General features: G+C 38.7%; 1 protein-coding gene across 4 annotated transcripts in view; it reads right to left on the bottom strand.

Annotated features, from left to right (window-relative positions):
• Positions 1–14,569, bottom strand: part of PSMA8 (proteasome 20S subunit alpha 8) — a gene marked incomplete at its 5' end in the record, with an annotated part of 30,654 nt that extends 16,085 nt beyond the window's left edge. For 3 of the 4 annotated variants that reach the window (XM_079717442.1, XM_079717443.1, XM_079717445.1), the window contains 2 exons: positions 144–270; positions 14,468–14,569. In XM_079717442.1, coding sequence (XP_079573568.1) covers positions 144–270; positions 14,468–14,569 — 229 coding nt within the window. The remainder of the gene's footprint in view (positions 1–143; positions 271–14,467) is intronic. The other variant, XM_079717444.1, reaches the window with a different exon arrangement.
• Between the last annotated feature and the right edge of the window lie 4,851 nt (positions 14,570–19,420).

Genomic DNA, 19,420 nt, shown 5'->3' with positions numbered 1-19,420 from the left:
AATATAAGGCATACTGTTTATGTTTAATAAGAAATGGAGTTTAGCTCTATATGTTGTATAAATATTGCATAACAGCTACAGAGGGGCCAACTGTTACCCTACTACACCAAGATACTCTATCATTATTGTAGGTCCCTAAGTACCTGCAAAAGCCATGCAGACATGGTCATCAAGGGCACAAATTTTCCTCACAGTTCTTTCACCTTGAAGCTTGGCAACAGATTTTTTTTCGACCCCAAGCACAACTATATCAGCACCTCGAATTCCAACCTGTTGAGTCATTAAAAAAACATAACGAGTTATCATTTTTAACACTAAAATCAAATTATTCTAACATATGACTTATGGAGAAAGGCTCTTCCTTAACCTTCAATAAAAATGAGAAAAGGAGACTTCTAAGAAAATAGATGCGTAGGTATAGGCTTACTAGAAGTTCATTTCCCAAACACAAAGCAAAGATAAATAGGTATAAACTAGAAGAATATACCACCAATGCTGAAACTACGTGAGTGTCCTCATCTCATACAGTACACCTAAAGAAGTACTATCCCAATAAAGAAAAAATTTAACCCAAATGAAAGAAGATGCTGGAAATACATGTGAATTCCTTATAGAATGGGTAGTACCAGTGCTGGTGGTAGGAGAAGTAGTATAGAAAGTCAAGTAGAAAAAATCCTGAAAGCTCTCCCATGAATCTCACAATTTGGAGGGATAAGGAATAGGGGCCATAAGTAGCCAAGAGAAAGACCAAATGCCCTCACGCTACATCAGTGATAAGGAAAACCTCAATGCAAACATGAATATAACAAGAAGAATCACTATTGCTCCACTCTCCATTCCTTCACTTGGGAAGGAAGTGGGAAAAAGTTTAAAGAATAATGTATAAGGGTAGTAGCTCTCAGATAGGGACTTCTGGGAAACATGACCCTTTTCTCAGGGGTTCAAGAGTAATCTATGAGAACTTTAATTCTGTATTACAATGGTAATGTAAATATTTTGAGAGGCATTTGTGTTTTATGATTGCCTTGTGACCAAATGTGATATTAGTACTGTTTTAAACAATATAATTATGCAAAAAGGTGTGCTTGAATTAGTATTATTGAAGTAAAAATATAGAACAAGTTAAATATATAGAACTAGATCTGAGACTACCATCTTCCAGTTAAGTAAAACACAGACAATTTATCAAGGCTTTTGCTCTTATTGTTCCCTTACTTCAAGTCTGTCAGTTTATCCAATAGTCCTTCTCTTACCATTCTATCCAACATCAGCTACCCTCCCCCCACATCCCACCCTCACCTAATACACACATGTCGAACTTTATACCCTACAGGGAATATGCCTTTCTACCAAGCCATGGGACATTATAACACTTTAACATATATTAGGACTCAAAAAAAATCTCAATATTTTCCCAAAATTGAAATAAATCCAATTCAACTCATTGATCACAAGAGAACACAATATGTAGCTCTCACCTATTTTTGACTTGATAAAGTGATTAAAGCTGTCAAAACAGACTATTTAGAAAATGTTTATAATGAAAATCCTAATATTAAAGTCTTCTGTGGATGAAATTAAGCTCAGAAGAAAATTCATAATCTCACTTTATAAAATCAAGTAAAAATTAAGAATTCATTCAAGAAGATCAAAAAGGAATAAAAATACTTAAGCTAAACTTAAGAGGCGAAGTAAGGCAAAAGCAGAAATTAATGGTTAGGGAGAAAACAATACAATTGATAAATAATACTAAGATTAAAAAAATTTTTTTTTTTAATTTTTGGCAGCACTGAGCAGCTTGCGGGATCTCAGTTCCCTGACGAGGGATTGAACCTGGACCACGGCAGTGAAAGCCCAGAATCCTAACCAACAGGCCACCAGTGGACTCCCCAAGATACATTTTTTAAAAGAAATAATTAAAAGCAGTATTTCAGTTAGTATAGCCAAGAGGAGGAAAGGATAAAATAAATATATGCACGTGTGAAAAAGTAGGAATTTAAAAATTCTAAGTTAATAAATTTGAAAACCTGACTGAAAAAAGATGACAGGTTAGAAAAATTAAAAATTGCTCATACTTACTCAAGAAAAGATAGAAGTCTCACTCTCATTAGCCAACATGGGATAATTTCAGGAAAGAACTATTCCTCAAAAGCAAGTGTCAGGCCTAGAAGGTCCATGGATAAATTCTTTCTAACCTTCTGTTCTAGGTACTTCCTATGCTATTTAAATTATTCTATGGTGCAGATCAAAATTGAAATATTCCTAATGCTTTTTAAAAATTATTTTGATTGATTGATTTTTGGCTGCTCTGGGTCTTCGTTGCTGTGCGCAGGCTTTCTCTAGTTGCGGCGAGTGGGGGCTACACTTCATTGTGGTGTGTGGGCTTCTTAGTGCTGTGGCTTCTTTTGTTCCGGAGCACGGGCTCTAGGCGCCCGGGCTTCAGCAGTTGGAGCATGTGGGCTCATTATTTGTGGCGCAAGGGCTTAGTTGCTCCGAAGCATGTGGGATCTTCCCAGACCAGGGATCGAACCCGTGTCCCCTGCATTGTCAGGCGGATTCTTAACCACTGCGCCACCAGGGAAGTCCCCCTAATGCTTTTAGGGAAAGCTATGTAACAATGTTAAAATCTGGCAAAAAGTACTAATGATTTTCACTTAGGAAACCTGAGGCCCATTCAAAATGATATTCATAACTAGAATCTAGAGGTCCAGAAAAATAACAATATACCATAAATAGTATGGTTCATTCCAGAAGTTTTAGGAACATCAATAAAATTAAATCTTTAAATATAAATGTTACACTGGGTAAGTGGAGATCTGTTATTTTTGGCCTTCTGATAAGAACAGAACTTCAATTGTTCTTGAAAAAATACTGAGTCTTTAGGTGGGGCTATAATGTAACCCAGCCTAGCCAAATGATAAATCCTTAAAGTTTTATTGGAAGTGTTTGGAAGACAAGATAATTCCTTCTGCTGTACCTAGAGCTGGGAGCCTGATGCCTAGGGCTCTCTGGGAGCCACCATGTAGAGATGTTATGTCCGAGGGTGAAAGTAATAGGGAGAGGAAGCAAGAGATAGAAGGGGAGAAAGAAGGAGAGAAAGGGAGGAAGAGACACACCAGTTCCGCTGACATCGTTTGATACCCTAGCAGCCATATAGTTGAACCTGAAAGCAAGGTTTACCGCTGCTCCCTTTGGATACTTGACTCAATAGATTTACTTTTTTTGCTTAAATTATTTTGATTTGAATTTCTGATACCAGCAATTGAAACAGTACAAACTAAAACAATCAAATAGTAAAAATAAAAAGTAAATGATAAAACTACAAAGACATGATAAAATTCAACATCCATACCTAAATTAAAAATAATACTAGAAAAGCAGGAAGAAGATTATTTGTGAAAACTATTTCAAAGCTTGTTAAAAGTATCACAAGCCAGCAGCCAGGTTCGTCTCAAAATATGAATCACCGTCCATTCAACTGTTCAAGCCAAAAATCTGGTTGACATCCTTTATCATTCCTTCTTTCACACTATCCATTTCCAATCAATCACCAAGTTTCTGTCCATTTTACCTGCAAAAGCTATCCACTTCTTCCTATCACCACTCTAGTAAAACCATCATTTCTTGCCTGCACTACATACTCTGCATATCCTAATAGGTTTTCCAGTTTCTTCTCTTGCTCCCCACCTTCCTCCTTCCATCCTCACCCTTCACTGTACCCCCATCTAGTCTCCACAAAGCAGCCAGCATGAGCATTTAAAAACATCAACAATGTCAGATTACTCTCCAGTTGAATATCCTTCCGCTGCCCTTAGAAACTTTTTTCAAACTCCTTAGTCTTGCCAACAGAGCTGGGCATGATCTGACCCCTGCCTACTTCTACAATAGTATGTCACTGCTGTTAACCAAGCACCAGCTACACTACCTTCTTTCAAGACTTGTCAAACACAATTCTGTTTCCCTCCTCTGAGCTTTCACACGTGGTATTATTCCCACTGTCTGGAATGCTTCTCCTCTTATTTCAGGTCTCAATTTAAATCTCACCTCAAGGAGTCCTTCTGTATTATTCTCTAAACAACCTATCTGTTCGTGCAATCAACATATTTATAATTATTTATTCATTATACTTATCTCTCCAAATCGTTAAATCTATGAGGGCCAAAAAAACAATCAGGCAAATTTAGATGAGGGATACTACTGAACAATTAATCCAGTCTCTTCAAAAAGTCCAAGGCGGGCTTCCCTGGTGGCGCAGTGGTTGAGAGTCCACCTGCCGATGCAGGGGACGCGGGTTCGTGCCCCAGTCCAGGAGGATCCCACGTGCCGCGGAGCAGCTGGGCCCGTGAGCCATGGCCGCTGAGCCTGCGCGTCTGGAGCCTGTGCTCCGCAACGGGAGAGGCCACAACAGTGAGAGGCCCGCATACCACACACACACCCACAAAAAGTCCAAGGCATGAAAATAAAGGGGGGCGTGCTGTTCAAGAATAAAAGAGATGTCTAACAGCTTACTGCAATGCATGGACTTTAGATTCAGACTCAAGAAAAAGAACAATAAAAAGATATTTTGTAAGCAATAAGGAAAATTAGAATGTAGACTATTACAAAATATTAAGGAGTTGTTGTTAATTTCATTGGGAGTGATCATGGTTTTAAAAAAACATCTTTTTTGGGACTTCCCTGGTGGTCCAGTGGGTAGGACTCCATGCTCCCAATGCAGGGGGCCCAGGTTCGATCCCTGGCTGGGGAACTAGATCCTGCACGCGTGCCACAATGAAGAGTCCGCATGCCACAATGAAGAGTTCGCATGCCACAATTAAGAAGTCCGCTTGCCGCTACCAAGGAGTCCACATGCCGCAACTAAAGATTCTGCATGCTGCAACAAAGATCCCTTGTGCTGCAACTAAGACCCGGCACAGCCAAAGTAAATAAATAAATAATAAATAAATATTAAAATAAATAAATAAAAATAAAAAACATCCTTTTTAATCGAGATAAATACTGAAATATTTACAGGGAAAATATAATATCTGGGATTTATTTTAAAATACTCCATTGAAAAATGAATTTCAACTTCAGCCTCACACCATATACAAAAAGTAACTCAATATGGATCATAGAATTTGCCTGGGGACTTCCCTGGTGGTGCAGTGGTTAAGAATCCGCCTGCCAATCCAGGGTACATGGGTTCGAGCTCTTGTCAGGGAAGATCCCACATGCTGTGGAACAACTAAGCCCGTGCACCACAACTACTAAGCCTGCACTCTAGAGCCCAAGAGCCCACAACTACTGAGCCCACGTGTCACAAAAACTGAAGCCCTTGCACCTAAAGCCCATGCTCTGCAACAAGAGAAGCCACTGCAATGAGAAGTCCACACACCACAACAAAGAGTAGCCCCTACTCACCACAACTAGAGAAAAGCCCGCATGCAGCAACAAAGACCCAACACAGCCAAATAAATGAATGAATAAATAAATAAATAAATTTATTTAAAAAAAAAGAGAATTCGCCTGTGAAGCCATCACGTCCTGAACTTTTGTTTGTTGGAAGATTTTTAATCATAGTTTCAATTTCAGTACTTGTAATTTGTCTGTTCATATTTTCTATTTCTTCCTGGTTCATTCTTGGAAGGTTGTACCTTCTAAGAATTTCTTCTAGATTGTCCATTTTAATGGTGTATAGTTGCTTGTAGCAGTCTCTTATGAGCCTTTGTATTTCTGTGGTATCCACTGTAACTTCTTTTTCATTTCATTTTATTAATTTGAGTCCTCTCCCTTTTTTTCTTGTTGAGTCTGGCTAAAGGTTTATCAGTTTTGTTTATCTTCTCAAAGAACCAGCTTTTAGGGGCTTCCCTGGTGGGGCAGTGGTTAAGAGTCCGCCTGCGAATGCGGGGGACATGGGTCCGTGCCCCGGTCCGGGAGGATCCCACGTGCTGCGGAGCTGGGCCCGTGAGCCATGGCCACTGAGCCTGCGCGTCCAGAGCCTGTGAGTCCGGAGCCTGTGCTCTGCAATGGGAGAGGGCACAACAGTGAGAAGCCTGCGTACCGCAAAAAAAAAAAAAAAAAAAAAAAAAAGAACCAGCTTTTAGTTTCATTGATCTTTACTATTGTTTTCTTTGTTTCTATTTCATTTATTTCTGCTCTGATCTTTATGATTTCTTTCCTTCTACTAATTTGGGTTTTGTTTTTTCTTCTCTAGTTGCTTTAGGTGTAAGGTTAGGTTGTTTATTTGAGATTTTTCTTGTTTCTTGAGGTAGGATTGTATTGCTATAAACTACCCTCTTAGAACTGCTTTTGCTGCATCCCATAGGTTTTCACTGTCATTTATCTCTAGGGATTTTTTGATTTCCTCTTTGATTTCTTCAGTGATCCATTGGTTCTCTAGTAACATTGTTTAGCCTCCGTGTGTGTGTGGTTTGTACAGTTTTTTTTCTGTAATTGATTTCTAACCTCAGAGCATTGTGGTTGGAAAAGATGCTTGACGTGATTTCAATTTTATTAAATTTATCGAGGCTTGATTTGTGACCCAAGATGTGATCTATCCTGGAGAATGTTCCATGTGCACTTGAGAAGAAAGTGTATTCTGCTGCTTTTGGATGGAATTTCCTATAAATATCAATTAAGTCTATCTGGCCTAATGTGCCATTTAATGCTTGTGTTTCCTTATTAGTTTTCTGTCTGGATGATCTACACATTGGCATAAGTGGGGTGTTAAAGTCTCCCACTGTTATTGTGTTTCCCCTTTTATGGCCGTTAGCATTTGCCTTATATATTGAGGTGCTCCTATGTTGGGTGCATATATACATTTACAATTGTTATGTCTTCTTCTTGGATTGATCCCTTGATCATTATGTAGTGTCCTTCCTTGTCTCTTGTAACAGTCTTTATTTTAAAGTTTATTTTGTCTGATATGAGTATTGCTACTCCAGCTTTGTTTTGAATTGCATTTGCATGGAAATGCAAATCATTTTTCCATCCCCTCACTTTCACTCTGTATGTGTCCCTAGGTCTGAAGTGGGTCTCTTGTAGACAGCATATATATGGGTCTTGTTTTTGTATCCATTCAGCCAGTCTATGTCTTTTGGTTGGAGTATTTAATCCATTTACATTTAAGGTAATCATCGATATGTATGTTCCTACTGCCATTTTCTTAATTGTTTTGGGCTTGTTTTTGTAGGTCTTTTTTCTTCCCTTCCTCTTTTGTTCTCTTCTCCTGTATTTCCCTCCTAGAGAAGTTCCTTTAGCATTTGTTGTAAAGCTGGTCTGATGGTGCTGAATTCTCCTAGCTTTTGCTTGTCTGTAAAGCTTTTGATTTCTCCGTTGAATCTGAATGACAGCCTTGCTGGGTAGAATATTCTTCACTGCAGGTTTTTCCTGTTCATCACTTTAAATATATCATGCCACTCCCTTCTGGCCTGCAGAGTTTCTGCTGAAAAATCAGCTGATAACCTTATGGGGATTCCCTTGTATATTATTTGTTGCTTTTCCCTTGTTGCTTTTAATATATTTCTTTGTATTTAATTTTTGTTAGAAAAATATGGAATGCTATGAATTTGCATGTCATCCTTGAGCAGGGGCCACACTAATCTTCTCTGTATCGTTCCAATTTTAGTATATGTGCTGCCAAAGTGAGCACTTAATATGGATCATAGACTCAAATGTAAAACTATAAACTCTTAAAAAAAAAGGAGAAAATTTTGGGGATCTAGGCAAAGAGTTCTTCTACTTGACACCAAAAGCATGAACCATAAAAAGGAAAAAAATTATAAATTTGGCCTCATTAAAATTACAAACTTTTGCTCTGTGGATGTCCATATGAAGAGGATGAAAAGACAAGGTACAGAGTGAGAGAAAATATTTGCAAACCACTTAACTGACAAAGTACCAGAATCTAGACTATATAAAGAACTGTCAAAACTCAACAGTAAAAAAACTAAACAGTCTAGTTAGAAAATGGACAAAAGACATGAAAGACATTTCACTGAAGAAGATATACAGATGGCAAATAAGCACATGAAAATATGTTCAACATTATTAGCCATTAATGGCTAATTTAATTAAAACCACACTTAGGTATCACTACACACTTATCAGAATGGCTAAAATGAAAGACAGTAACACCAAATGCTGGCAAGGATGTGTACAAACTGGATCACTAACATATTGCTGGTAGGAATGTAAAATGGTACAGCCACTCTGGGAAACAATTTGGCAGCTTCTTATAAAACATGCAATTACCATACAATCTAGTAATTGTACACTTGGGAGATTTATATCAGAGAAATAAAAACTTACGTTCATACAAAAGCCTGCTATGAATGCAGCTTTATTCATAACAGCTCCAAACTGGAAACAACTCAAATGTTCTCCAACACATGAATAGTTAAACACTGTGGTACATCCATACCATGGAACACTACTTGCAATAATATGCAACAACTTGGATGAATCTCAAGGGAAGAAACCAAATTCCAAAAGGTTTCATATTGTATTATGCCATTTAAATAACCTTTTGAAGTTAAAACAAATGAACCTCAACATTCTCTCCAGGCTTTTTCTCACCAACATTTAAACATATGATGAAGTCTCTCTTATCTTAAACAAAATCTTAAAGACCACTTCATTTCAATTCTGCCTCTCTCTCTCAACTTCAAGGCCAAATACTGTCATCAACTCTTAGCTTATAGTAACCTGCTTTCTACCCCACTCCTCCCAGTGTTTAGCCAAGGTAGACTACACATAGGGTCATTAAGGTCCCTTAAGGTTGCAGTCTACCCTAGTCTACATAGTCTATAGTCTAAATTTTGTCTTCTCTAGTGAAGAAGAGTTCTCAAGAATACTCATTTACTTGACCTTCAACATAGATTTTTTTTTTTTTTTTTTTTTTTTTTGCGGTACGCGGGCCTCTCACTGTTGTGGCCTCTCCTGTTGCTGAGCACAGGCTCCAGACGCGCAGGCTCAGCAGCCATGGCTCACGGGCCCAGCTGCTCCGCGGCATGTGGGATCCTCCTGGACCGGGGCACAAACCCGCGGCCCCTGCATCGGCAGGTGGACTCTCAACCACTGCGCCACCAGGGAAGCCCCAACGTAGGTTTTAAGTAAGGAAGCGAAAGGATACACTTCAAAATACCAATAACTATCTCCAGCCCAGATCAATATCCTGAGTTCCAAATGTGTATATTCAGCTGCCTCACCATCTCTGTGGATCAGGAATCTGGAAACAGTTTAGCAAAGTTCTCTGGCTCAGGGTCTCTCACAAAGCTGCAAGCAAGTTGTCCCCCAGGACTGCACTCATCTCAAGGTTCATGGGGGAGAATCCATTTACAAGTTCACTCTCATGGTTGTTAACAAAATTCAGTTCCTTGTGGATTGTTGGACTAAGGACCTCGGTTCCATACTGGGTTTTGCTCCATACTGGGTTTTTAACAGAAAATTCCCTCAGTTCCTTGCTACACAGGACCCTCCAAATGACAAATCACAACATGCCAACTGTGTTCCACCAGAGTAAACAAATGAGAGAGTGAGTAAGGATGAACAAGAAGCAAGTCACCATCTGTAACCTAATATCTGAAGTGATGTTCCATCACTTTTGCCTATCCCATTCCTTAGAAGCAAGTCACTAGGTTCAGCCTACATCCAGGGGAGAGGGTTACTTAAGGGCATGAACACCAGAAGGTGGGGATCATTAGAGGCCATTTTAGAGGCTGCCTACTACAGATTCTATAAGCATCTCAATCTCAAAAAGTCCAAACCTCAGTTATCTTCTCCTCATACTTAGTGCTTCATATTCCCTAAAAAAAAAATGGCAGTGCCATATACTAAGAGGCTAAATCCAGAAATGGAGGCACCCTCTCTAACTCCTCCCTCTTCAGTACCTCCTCTCCTCCTTCCCCACCCCCAGTACCAGCCAAATAATCATCAAATGTATCAACTATGCTGCTTAAGTTTCTCCAGAATCTGCCTTATTTCCATTTTTGCCCCAACCCTAGTGAGAACTATTATCATCTTTCATCTAGACTACTTCCATAGACTCCCATGTATTCTCCCTGCTTCCAGCCTTGATTTCATCTAATCCACTGACCACGATGCAGTCTGAGAAGTCTTTGAAAAATTAAAATATGAAGAAAAAAGAAAAGAAAATCTGAATGTGGCATTCCTCTACTTAAAACCTGTATTAGTAGGGAACACTTCTCACTAGGCAAACCAAGACAACACAGAGATGGGTTAGGGACAAAAGGATCTAGGGACTATAATATTTACTTCTGCATATCAGCCTTCCTGCTCTCTTGATGCAGAGATGCTTTATCTGTACAGAAAAAAAGATGGCCACCAGCAACCTTGGACTCATATCCCAACAGTTCTCCCAGAGGAAAAAAGCTACCACTATCTCTAGCTAGAAAAGTCCCGAGGATGGACTTATATTGGCCAGATTTCTGTCACTTGCTCATCGCAGGAGGACAGAAACTATGAATGATTCTGTTCGGGTCATGTGAGTACCTCTTTGGTGGGACAAATGCAGTCTGTTATTAGAAAGACAGAACAGCAATAGCCACATCAAAACCCTTCAAGGCTTCTTATTCCTTTAAAAGTATTCCGTGATCTGGCTCCTATATCTAGCTTCATCTCTTCCCATTTTCCCACTGCTTCAGCAATCCCGAATGCCTTCCAGTTTGTGAACCATAGTCATATTTTCCTTCTTGGTCTTCCCATATGCTATTTCTTTTCTCTAAAATACTCTTCTCTTTCCCCTCCCACTTTTTCACCTGGCTAACTTTCATCTTTCAGGTGTCTACTTAAATATTACATACATCTTCATGGGGACCTAACACCTAGAGTTCCCACAATGCCTCATATTCTCTCATTATGATACTCAGATAGGCCTTGTTAGGACTATCTACTCATAGTCATCTAACATTCCTGCTAGAGAGTAAGCTCTCTGAGGCCATTGACTGAGTCTATTTTGTCCACTGTGAAATCCTAGGACCTAGCACCACATTTGGCAGATATAAGTGTTCAACAAAAATGTCTTGAAATAATAAATGAAAGTGCTGGAAGAAATACAGACCAAATTGAAGGAAAAGGAGAAAACAAAGGGATAGTAAAGAATAATACCTACCATTTGTTAAGTACTTGCTGTGAACCAGACACTGCGCAAGATGCTGAACATGTATTATTGCCTCATTCATTTATCACATCAACACTATGAAGCAGGCACTATTTCGAGGCCTATTTTACTATTAAAAAAAACCCTGAAGCTTAGAGGAGTTAATTGCTTTACATGATACATATCTAGCTTCCACACTCATGATGTCGACAGATAAGTGATATACAAAATTTATGAAATAAATTGCATGGTGCAATGCAAAGAGCAGGGGCTTTGGAACTAGAAAGACTTAAGTGAGAATACGGGCTCTATCACTTTCTGGTTGGGTACCTTCTCCAAGCTATGGAAGCATCCTAATCATGGTTTCCACATACACTAAAAAGGGGATTAAATACTGTTCTTAACATTAGATAATGTACATGAAATACATGGTATAAAATAGGTATTACTTAAATGGTAGTTTACGTCCTTCCCAGTTCATCCACTATATATCTTTTTTTTTTTTTTTTTTTTTTTTTTTGCGGTACGCGGGCCTCTCACCGTTGTGGCCTCTCCCGTTGCGGAGCACAGGCTCCGGACGCGCAGGCCCAGCGGCCATGGCTCACGGGCCCAGCTGCTCCGCGGCATGTGGGATCTTCCTGGACCGGGGCACGAACCCGTGTCCCCTGCATCGGCAGGCGGACTCTCAACCACTGCGCCACCAGGGAAGCCCCATCCACTATATATCTTGCAGTAGAAGCACAAAAGGAATTACACCATCTAGATTCTCAAAGATCTTACTATCCAGTTGGTGTGAGAAGACTATTAAGCATACCTGAAGTTAAAGAGAATATGAGGCTAAATAGTAAATACTCTACACTGCTCTGTGGTACAGATGATAAATTCAGAAGAAGAAAGAGATCCATGATGACTAGACTGGATCAGAGACAGGGCCACGAAGGAAAGAAATGTGCAGAGACTCTTAGAGGATAAGTAAGATGGAGAGTGACAGAGAGGTGTTTTCTACTCTCCCCACCTACAAGGCAGAAGCATATATTGGTAAAACCATGAAACTGCTCCCTTAATTAAAGAGCGTGGATGTGGATCGTGTAAGATTTTCAGGGCCAGACTGTGGAGCTGAGATTGGATAAAGTAGGAAATATGGAGCTAATAACAGTTTGGGGTCAGGGAAAGGACAGAATGAGGAAGGATAATAAACCTTAGCCTTTTCATGGGAATATTGTGAAGGATTCATTTTTTTCTTCCCTTAAAAGAAAGTATTACCTCTTCGAAATGTTATTCAAACATATTTTTCATTTATATAAAAGGGAACTAAAGCAAAAAGAAAACAGACCTCTTGCCTCACTTCATGCTGTAAGATAATCATCAAGAAAGAAGCAGAACGGGCTTCCCTGGTGGCGCAGTGGTTGAGAGTCCGCCTGCCGATGCAGGGGACACGGGTTCGTGCCCCGGAAGATCCCACATGCCACAGAGCGGCTAAGCCTCTGAGCCGTGGCCCCTGAGCCATGGCTGCTGAGCCTGCGCGTCCGGAGCCTGTGCTCCGCAACGGGAGAGGCCACAACAGTGAGAGGCCCGCGTACAGCAAAAAAAAAAAAAAAAAAAAAGAAAGAAGCAGAACCCAAGGACTCTAATTGTAGCCCATATAACTTTTTGTATTACCAAATAATATGGTATCTACATACTGGTCACAGCTGGCCAACCTCAGCTTATTTATAACTCATCATATCAACTGTCATTTATAGACAGAATATTTTGTGACATATTTTAATAAACAAGTGCCATTGTAAACTTTACCCCACGTGAAAGGTCATAGTGCCCTCAAGGAAACACAATGAATAACTCCATACAAAGATGCAAATTATAATTTCAGAATCCTGAGACAAAACTGTCTCATCCTTCCAATGTGTCTTTAAAAATACCCACTATAGGTATTTTTATATCCTTACCCTTTTACAGTTCATTACAAAGAAACCATCAATCAGTTCTATAGCATTCTTAAAACATTTTAAATAGCCAATGCGGTTTCTTATTACACCTCAGTCTTCTCCCATTACTCCCTTTATTTTAGGTTCTAAAACTCGGGCATTATTTTCTAACCATATGTTTCATGGCATGCTGGGGATTATATAATTTTTGTTTTTATCAAAATGGTACCCTTTTGGTTTAAGCTACATCAGGCTTTTCTTAAATTTGCAATTCCAAAAGAATTACTTACAAAACAGAAGTAAAACTAGAGGGCCCAATTAAATAGAAAAATACTTTAAAAATGGTAAGATTCTTTCTAGTGTTATTTTTTTTTTTACCACTTTACATTTGATAGATTTATGATAAAAGTGAATTACTTCCTTTCATAACTAAGTTTGTATGGAAAGTGAGAGAAAATACAGATACTACTAGACTTAGAAACGCACTGCGTATTGTCATAGCTAGTGTCTCAATTTCCAAGATACACAACAAACATGCTCATGAAATTTGAAAGATTTAAAAAAATTGCATCCTCCTGAATTCAAAGGCTAGGATCTGGACGATTTGGGGTAATATATCTTTGGTCACCAGGGCACTTTTGTCCTTTTAAATTTTTATAAATCACCAAGATTATTAAATATAATTAAAACTTGGCAGGAGCATTACTGCTGCCCTGAATGTTTTAAAGTTTTTCAGAAATGTGGATATATCAATTTAAAGGAGGGTATAATCTCTCAAGGAATTCCAGTATTATTTAAAAACCAAAGCAAAAGAAGTGGAAATGGCAAAAGAGTGGAGATTCTTGGGCTTAAAGCCTCTAGAAGGCTGCTAAATATTCAGGAGTAAATTTTTGGACAATTATTTTTAAAAGGTGAAAGTGTTGGAGTAGATTAGCATTTTCAACCATTCCCTCAACAAAAATTTAATTTTACATCGATTTAAGCCACATTTCAGGGACAGCCATGTTTGATATTTACTGTAATTATTACTTTTCCATGTGTCTGCCAAATCCTGAGGAAGTGGGCAGTGTGCATTCAGGCAGGCTGTTACAGGCTGAAAGAAGTCTTTTCTTTCTTTACTGTCAGACACAGCATTAATATCTCTTCTACAGTCAAGGCTACAACACACACACACACACATACACACACCCTAGTTAAACGTTTACAGCGACTGTTAAAGGCAGTTGCACAACGGAAACCTATGAAATCTACCAACTTTTAACTCCACCGCTTCCATCCCACATTTCAGAACAGCATCTTCCTCAATAAAGGAAAGAGGCAATTTTCACACGTGGGAGACTCTTTTCTTGTTCCCCTACACTGAGTGATGCGCTGGGGCAGCGGGGTAAGGAAGGCCTGACACAGGGCAGAGAACGGTGGTCAAGAAGAGTTGCTCGCTCACCACAGTGGATCCTTTCTTTACCGCTTTCTGGGCATATTCCACTTGTAATAGGTGTCCGTCCGGGGAGAAGACAGTGATTGCCCGGTCATACTGAGACGCCATTGGCGCAGGGCTACCGCAATATCCGCTGTGAGTCCCACACTGCCTCAGTCGAGGGGGCAGTGGAGTCGCACCTGCGGCCACATGCTACCCGGAAGTGCTTGCGCATGCTCAAGACGCCGTCGGAAGTGATCACGGGGACAGCTCAGGGGTCCTCGTGGACTTCCGCTGGTTCGAGGCTGTGCGTGCGAGTCGACTGTGTTCCTCTGCTATCCTTAGTGCCTGGCGCGTGTGTCCCAATTTTCCCATGCTGGTGTTGCTCCAGGAGTGGGGTTATTAAAATGACCCTCAGAGATTAGGGCTTAATAGTGAGAACTTCAAAGATCAGGTATTTTTGTTTTCGCAAACCTATTAGAGAACCAGTGGTAAGTTAATTTTCAACCTCTTATTTTTGGATTCAAATTCTAAAATGTCCTTCTCTCTCTTTCTCTTCCCCTCCATCCTTCGTTATCTTACATTATTTTAACCCAAAGAAATAAGTTATAATTTTCGAATTTTCACTTGTCCTTGCACTTGCTCGCACTCTTTCTCTCTTTTCATTTCTTTTGTCCATTTCTGCCTTGCGATCAAATAGAACAAATGAGCAAATAGTCCATCAAACTAATGTTAATAATAGGAATTAAGATAGTACTATTTTAACCAAAGAAATTTTTTAAAAGCCCAAATTATGCTAACTTGAAAGATATCTGCAAATTTAACTGTTCTATGAAATCTGTATAATCTGGTACAACATTACTACCTGTGAAACAACTCTTGTCTCTTTGTCCTCATCAATAAAATGGGAATATTTAAAAATTGGTAGAAAAGTGTTCGTCTTAGGTTTAATATATTTATAGGTATAAATAACTTAAAATGGTGCCTAGTGGATAGTAATAGCCAGGTAAGTTTAAGTATTGTTATTACTTTCCATGTTTGTTGTTTTCCATCGGGGAGGATCTTAAGTTTGGTGAAACCAGCCTTAACTAAAAAAAGAAAAAAGGGTACCCACAAAAGGGGAGAACTCCATACCCTCAATTCCAAACACTTAATTCAGAGTTTTAGTTGACTACTAAAAGCAATTTGTATTTAGTCCCCCATGCCCCCCATCTTTTTCTTTAATATTAGAAACTCTTGAAAAGTCTGGTTTTACTAAAAAAGAAAAAAGTTCCTAACCAAACCAATTCACTCTAATGTTTCAAGAGTTTCTGAAATTTACAATGTTATGGTAAACCAACATTTGCAAGAAGCTGTTATTTAAAAAGTGTCTTGGTGTCCTTGTTGAATAATATGATTTTTTTCTTTTTCTTTTTACATGATTATAGATCACAAGAAATTTCAAAAATAGTGCAGAGAGGTCCCCTGTACCTTTCACCCAGCTTCCCCCAATGGTAATATTTTAACATAACTATAGTACAATATCAAAACCAGGAAAATGACATTGGTACAAACTTATTCAACTTTTACCAGTTTTACATGTACTCATTTGTGTATGTGTGCATAGTTTTATGCAATTTATCATGTGTAGATTGGTATACGCACTACCACAATCAAATACAGAACTGTTCCATGACCACAAAGGTCCCTTGTGCTGTTCACTTACAGTCATACCCATCCTACTCCCCTCCCCCAACCCTGGAAACCACGAATCTGTTCTTCATCTCTATAATTTTGTCGTTTCAAAAATTTTATATAAATAAAATCATACAGTATGTAACTTTTTATTTTAAGATAATTGTAGATTCACAGGAAGTTACAATGATAATACAGAATGGTCTCCTGTACCCTTCACTTAGTTTACCCAATATGTTATATTTTATTGACTATAGTACAATATCAGAACCAGGAAATTGACTTTGGTAGAAAATATGTATATAGTTTTGATTGAAAGACATTTTGAAAGTGTTATGATGTATTTTAGCATTTATTTCACAAATATGATAGCATTAAAATGTTGACAAGGATTAATTGACACATTTGGGATTCACATTGACACTGCAGCTTAACAGTGTGGCTTTGGGCAGGTATATTTCACTTCACAAAAAACTAGTTTCCTGATCTGTAAAACAAGGGTAATAATACTTACTTCATAAGCTTGTTGTGAAGAGCAAATGACATAATGTGTTAGTGCACATAGGGCAGTGCCTGACACAGATAAGCACTTGAAAAATGTTAACTATTGTTACTAATCATTGAGTTAACTAAAAAGTTAAGATTATTCTGTAAGAGAGATTAGGAAAGTAAAAATGTAGCATGAACCCATTTATATATTTTTAACATGTATATATGTGTAAATATACATTTTTAAGTATAGAGACAAAAAAAAAAAAAAGAGTGAAAGAACATACACCAATTTGACAAAAGTGGTTTTCTTTGCAGGAGGCCGGGGATTGGAAAGAGAATGGGGAGACATGGTAAGGAAAGAGAAGTTACTGTTCTAAACTTTATATGTATAACTGTATTATTTAAAAATTTTTACAGCAAGCATAGCTTATACTTAAACAATAAAAACAACATTGAGAAAGTTTAATGCTTAGAGGCTTCCAGCAATGACAGCCTTGATGGTTTGATCCAAATATCCTATTGAGAACAATTAGAAATATTGAACAAAATACTTTTTTAAAATTATGTATGCTGACTCCAACTAGGGTTTGTGGTGCCAAGATTCAGAAGAGAAGGAAAACTCGTAGAGAGTAAGCCTAGCATCTTCCCTTGGAGGTATTTGCCTATTTCCAAAGCACTCACTAGATGAGAAGTAAAGGAGACCTTTGATAAACAAAAACTGGAGTTCAAAGTCTGTTATGGTATAGAGGTCATGAAAAACACCTAGGCTTTTGTTTGGGACTCAGGGGGCCACAGCCCCAAAGTAAGAGTGAAACAAAAATAGACCTGTTCTCACAGGGACTAACATTGAGCTTTGAATCATCTCAATCCATGATTGGAATAAAGCAGTGTTTCTCAGACTGTGGTTCAGAGATCTTGGAGGTACCCAGAAACCTTTCAAGGGATTCACAATGTCAAGCCTATAGTGATTACACTAAAACAGTATTTGCCCTTTCACGGTGTGGATATTTACATTCACAGTGCAAAAGATATGGGTAAAACTGCTAGAGCCTTAGAATAAATCAAGGCAGTAGTACCAAACTGTGCTAGTAAACATTGTATTTTTTTACCACTAAGCACCTATGGAAAAAGCCAATTTCATTTTAGAATATCATTGAATAAGCAGTAAATTATTAATTTTATTAAATCTTGTCTCTTGAGTACCTGTCTTTTTAATATTCAGAATGACATAATGGGCAGTACTCATAAAGCACCTCTGCTGCCTTCAAAGTAAGGTAGTTAGCTTGAGAAAAAGCACTTTTTAAAATACTTGAGTTGCTAACCGAACCAGCCCCCTTTCTTGTGGAACACCATTTATACTTGAAAGAATGACTGACACACTGTGGTTATTCAGAGTTATAATTTGGGCAGGCATTTCTTGAAAATGAACAAAATTAGCCTGTCATTTCAAAAAAACAACAGTATGTGTTTCAAAAGATAAAATTCAAGCTTTTAAGCAAAAATTAGAATTTTGGAAGACTTGTATACATCACCATGAACTTGACAACTTTCCCATAATTAAAAACTTTACTTGGACTTCCCTGGTGGCGCAGTGGTTAAGAATCCGCCTGCCAATGCAGGGGACACGGGTTCGATCCCTGGTCCGGGAGGATCCCACATGGCGCAGAGCAACTAAGCCTGTGTGCCACAACTACTGAGCCTGTGCTCTAGAGCCCACGAGCCACAACTATTGAGCCCGCGTGCCACAACTACTGAAGCCTGCGCGCCCAGAGCCCGTGCTCTGCAACAAGAGAAGGTACCGCAATGAGAAGCCTGCGCACCTCAACGAAAGAGTAGCCCCCGCTCGCCACAACTAGAGAAAGCCTGTGCGCAGCAGCGAAGACCCAACACAGCCCAAAATAAGTAAATGAAATAAATTTTTAAAAAATTAAAAACTTTACTGGGACTTCCCTGGTGGCGCAGTGGTTAAGAATCTGCCTGCCAATGCAGAGGATACAGGTCTGAACCCTGGTCCAGGAAGATCCCACATGCCGCGGAGCAACTAAGCCCCAGCACCACAACTACTGAGCCTGCGCTCTAGAGCCCTCGAGCCACAACTACTGAGCCCATGCACCACAACTACTGAAGCCCACGTGCCTAGAGCCCACGCTCCTCAGCAAGAGAAGCCACTGAAAGGAGAAGCCCACGCACCTCAATGACGAGTAGCCTGCGCTTGCCGCATCTAGAGAAAGCCCGCGCACACCAACAAAGACCCAATGCAGCCATAAATAAATAAATAAAATTTATTTTAAAAAACAGACATTCAAATTGCTGTAGACCAATGGATTTTAATGTAATAATCAAAGTTCACTCGTAGGATTCTAAATTGTGTTTCAACCAACTTTAAGAAACTATCACCTTTTGAGCTCTGGTCTAGTATTAAAGGAGACCCAATGATTGAAATTCACTGAATGATTGATGTGCAGTGATTTAAAAAGGCTATAAAAATACTCTATTTTCTAATACCTATCTTTGTTTTTTCCGTATATTACAACCAAAATAACATATTGGAACAGTTTGCATGTAGAAAGAGATATAAGAATACAACTATATTTTATTAAGCCAGACATGAATGAGATTTACAATCTCATTCTTCTCACTAATTTTTCAAATTTGGGAAAATATAGTTTTTTTAATAGAAATATATAAAACATATCAATATGTAATGAATTTACTATTTTAAATGAATTAATAAGTAAAATGTTTTAATTTCTTATATGATCAATATTGATAGATATAACCCACATAAACAAAAGCTCTTTGAGATCTTCAGTA

This window comes from Hyperoodon ampullatus, assembly GCF_949752795.1.
Source record: "Hyperoodon ampullatus genome assembly, chromosome: 13".
In the NCBI taxonomy this organism is placed as follows: Eukaryota; Metazoa; Chordata; class Mammalia; order Artiodactyla; family Ziphiidae; genus Hyperoodon; species Hyperoodon ampullatus.
The sequence above is the reverse complement of the archived record's forward strand: the minus strand, read 5'-3'. Positions and strand labels throughout refer to the sequence as shown.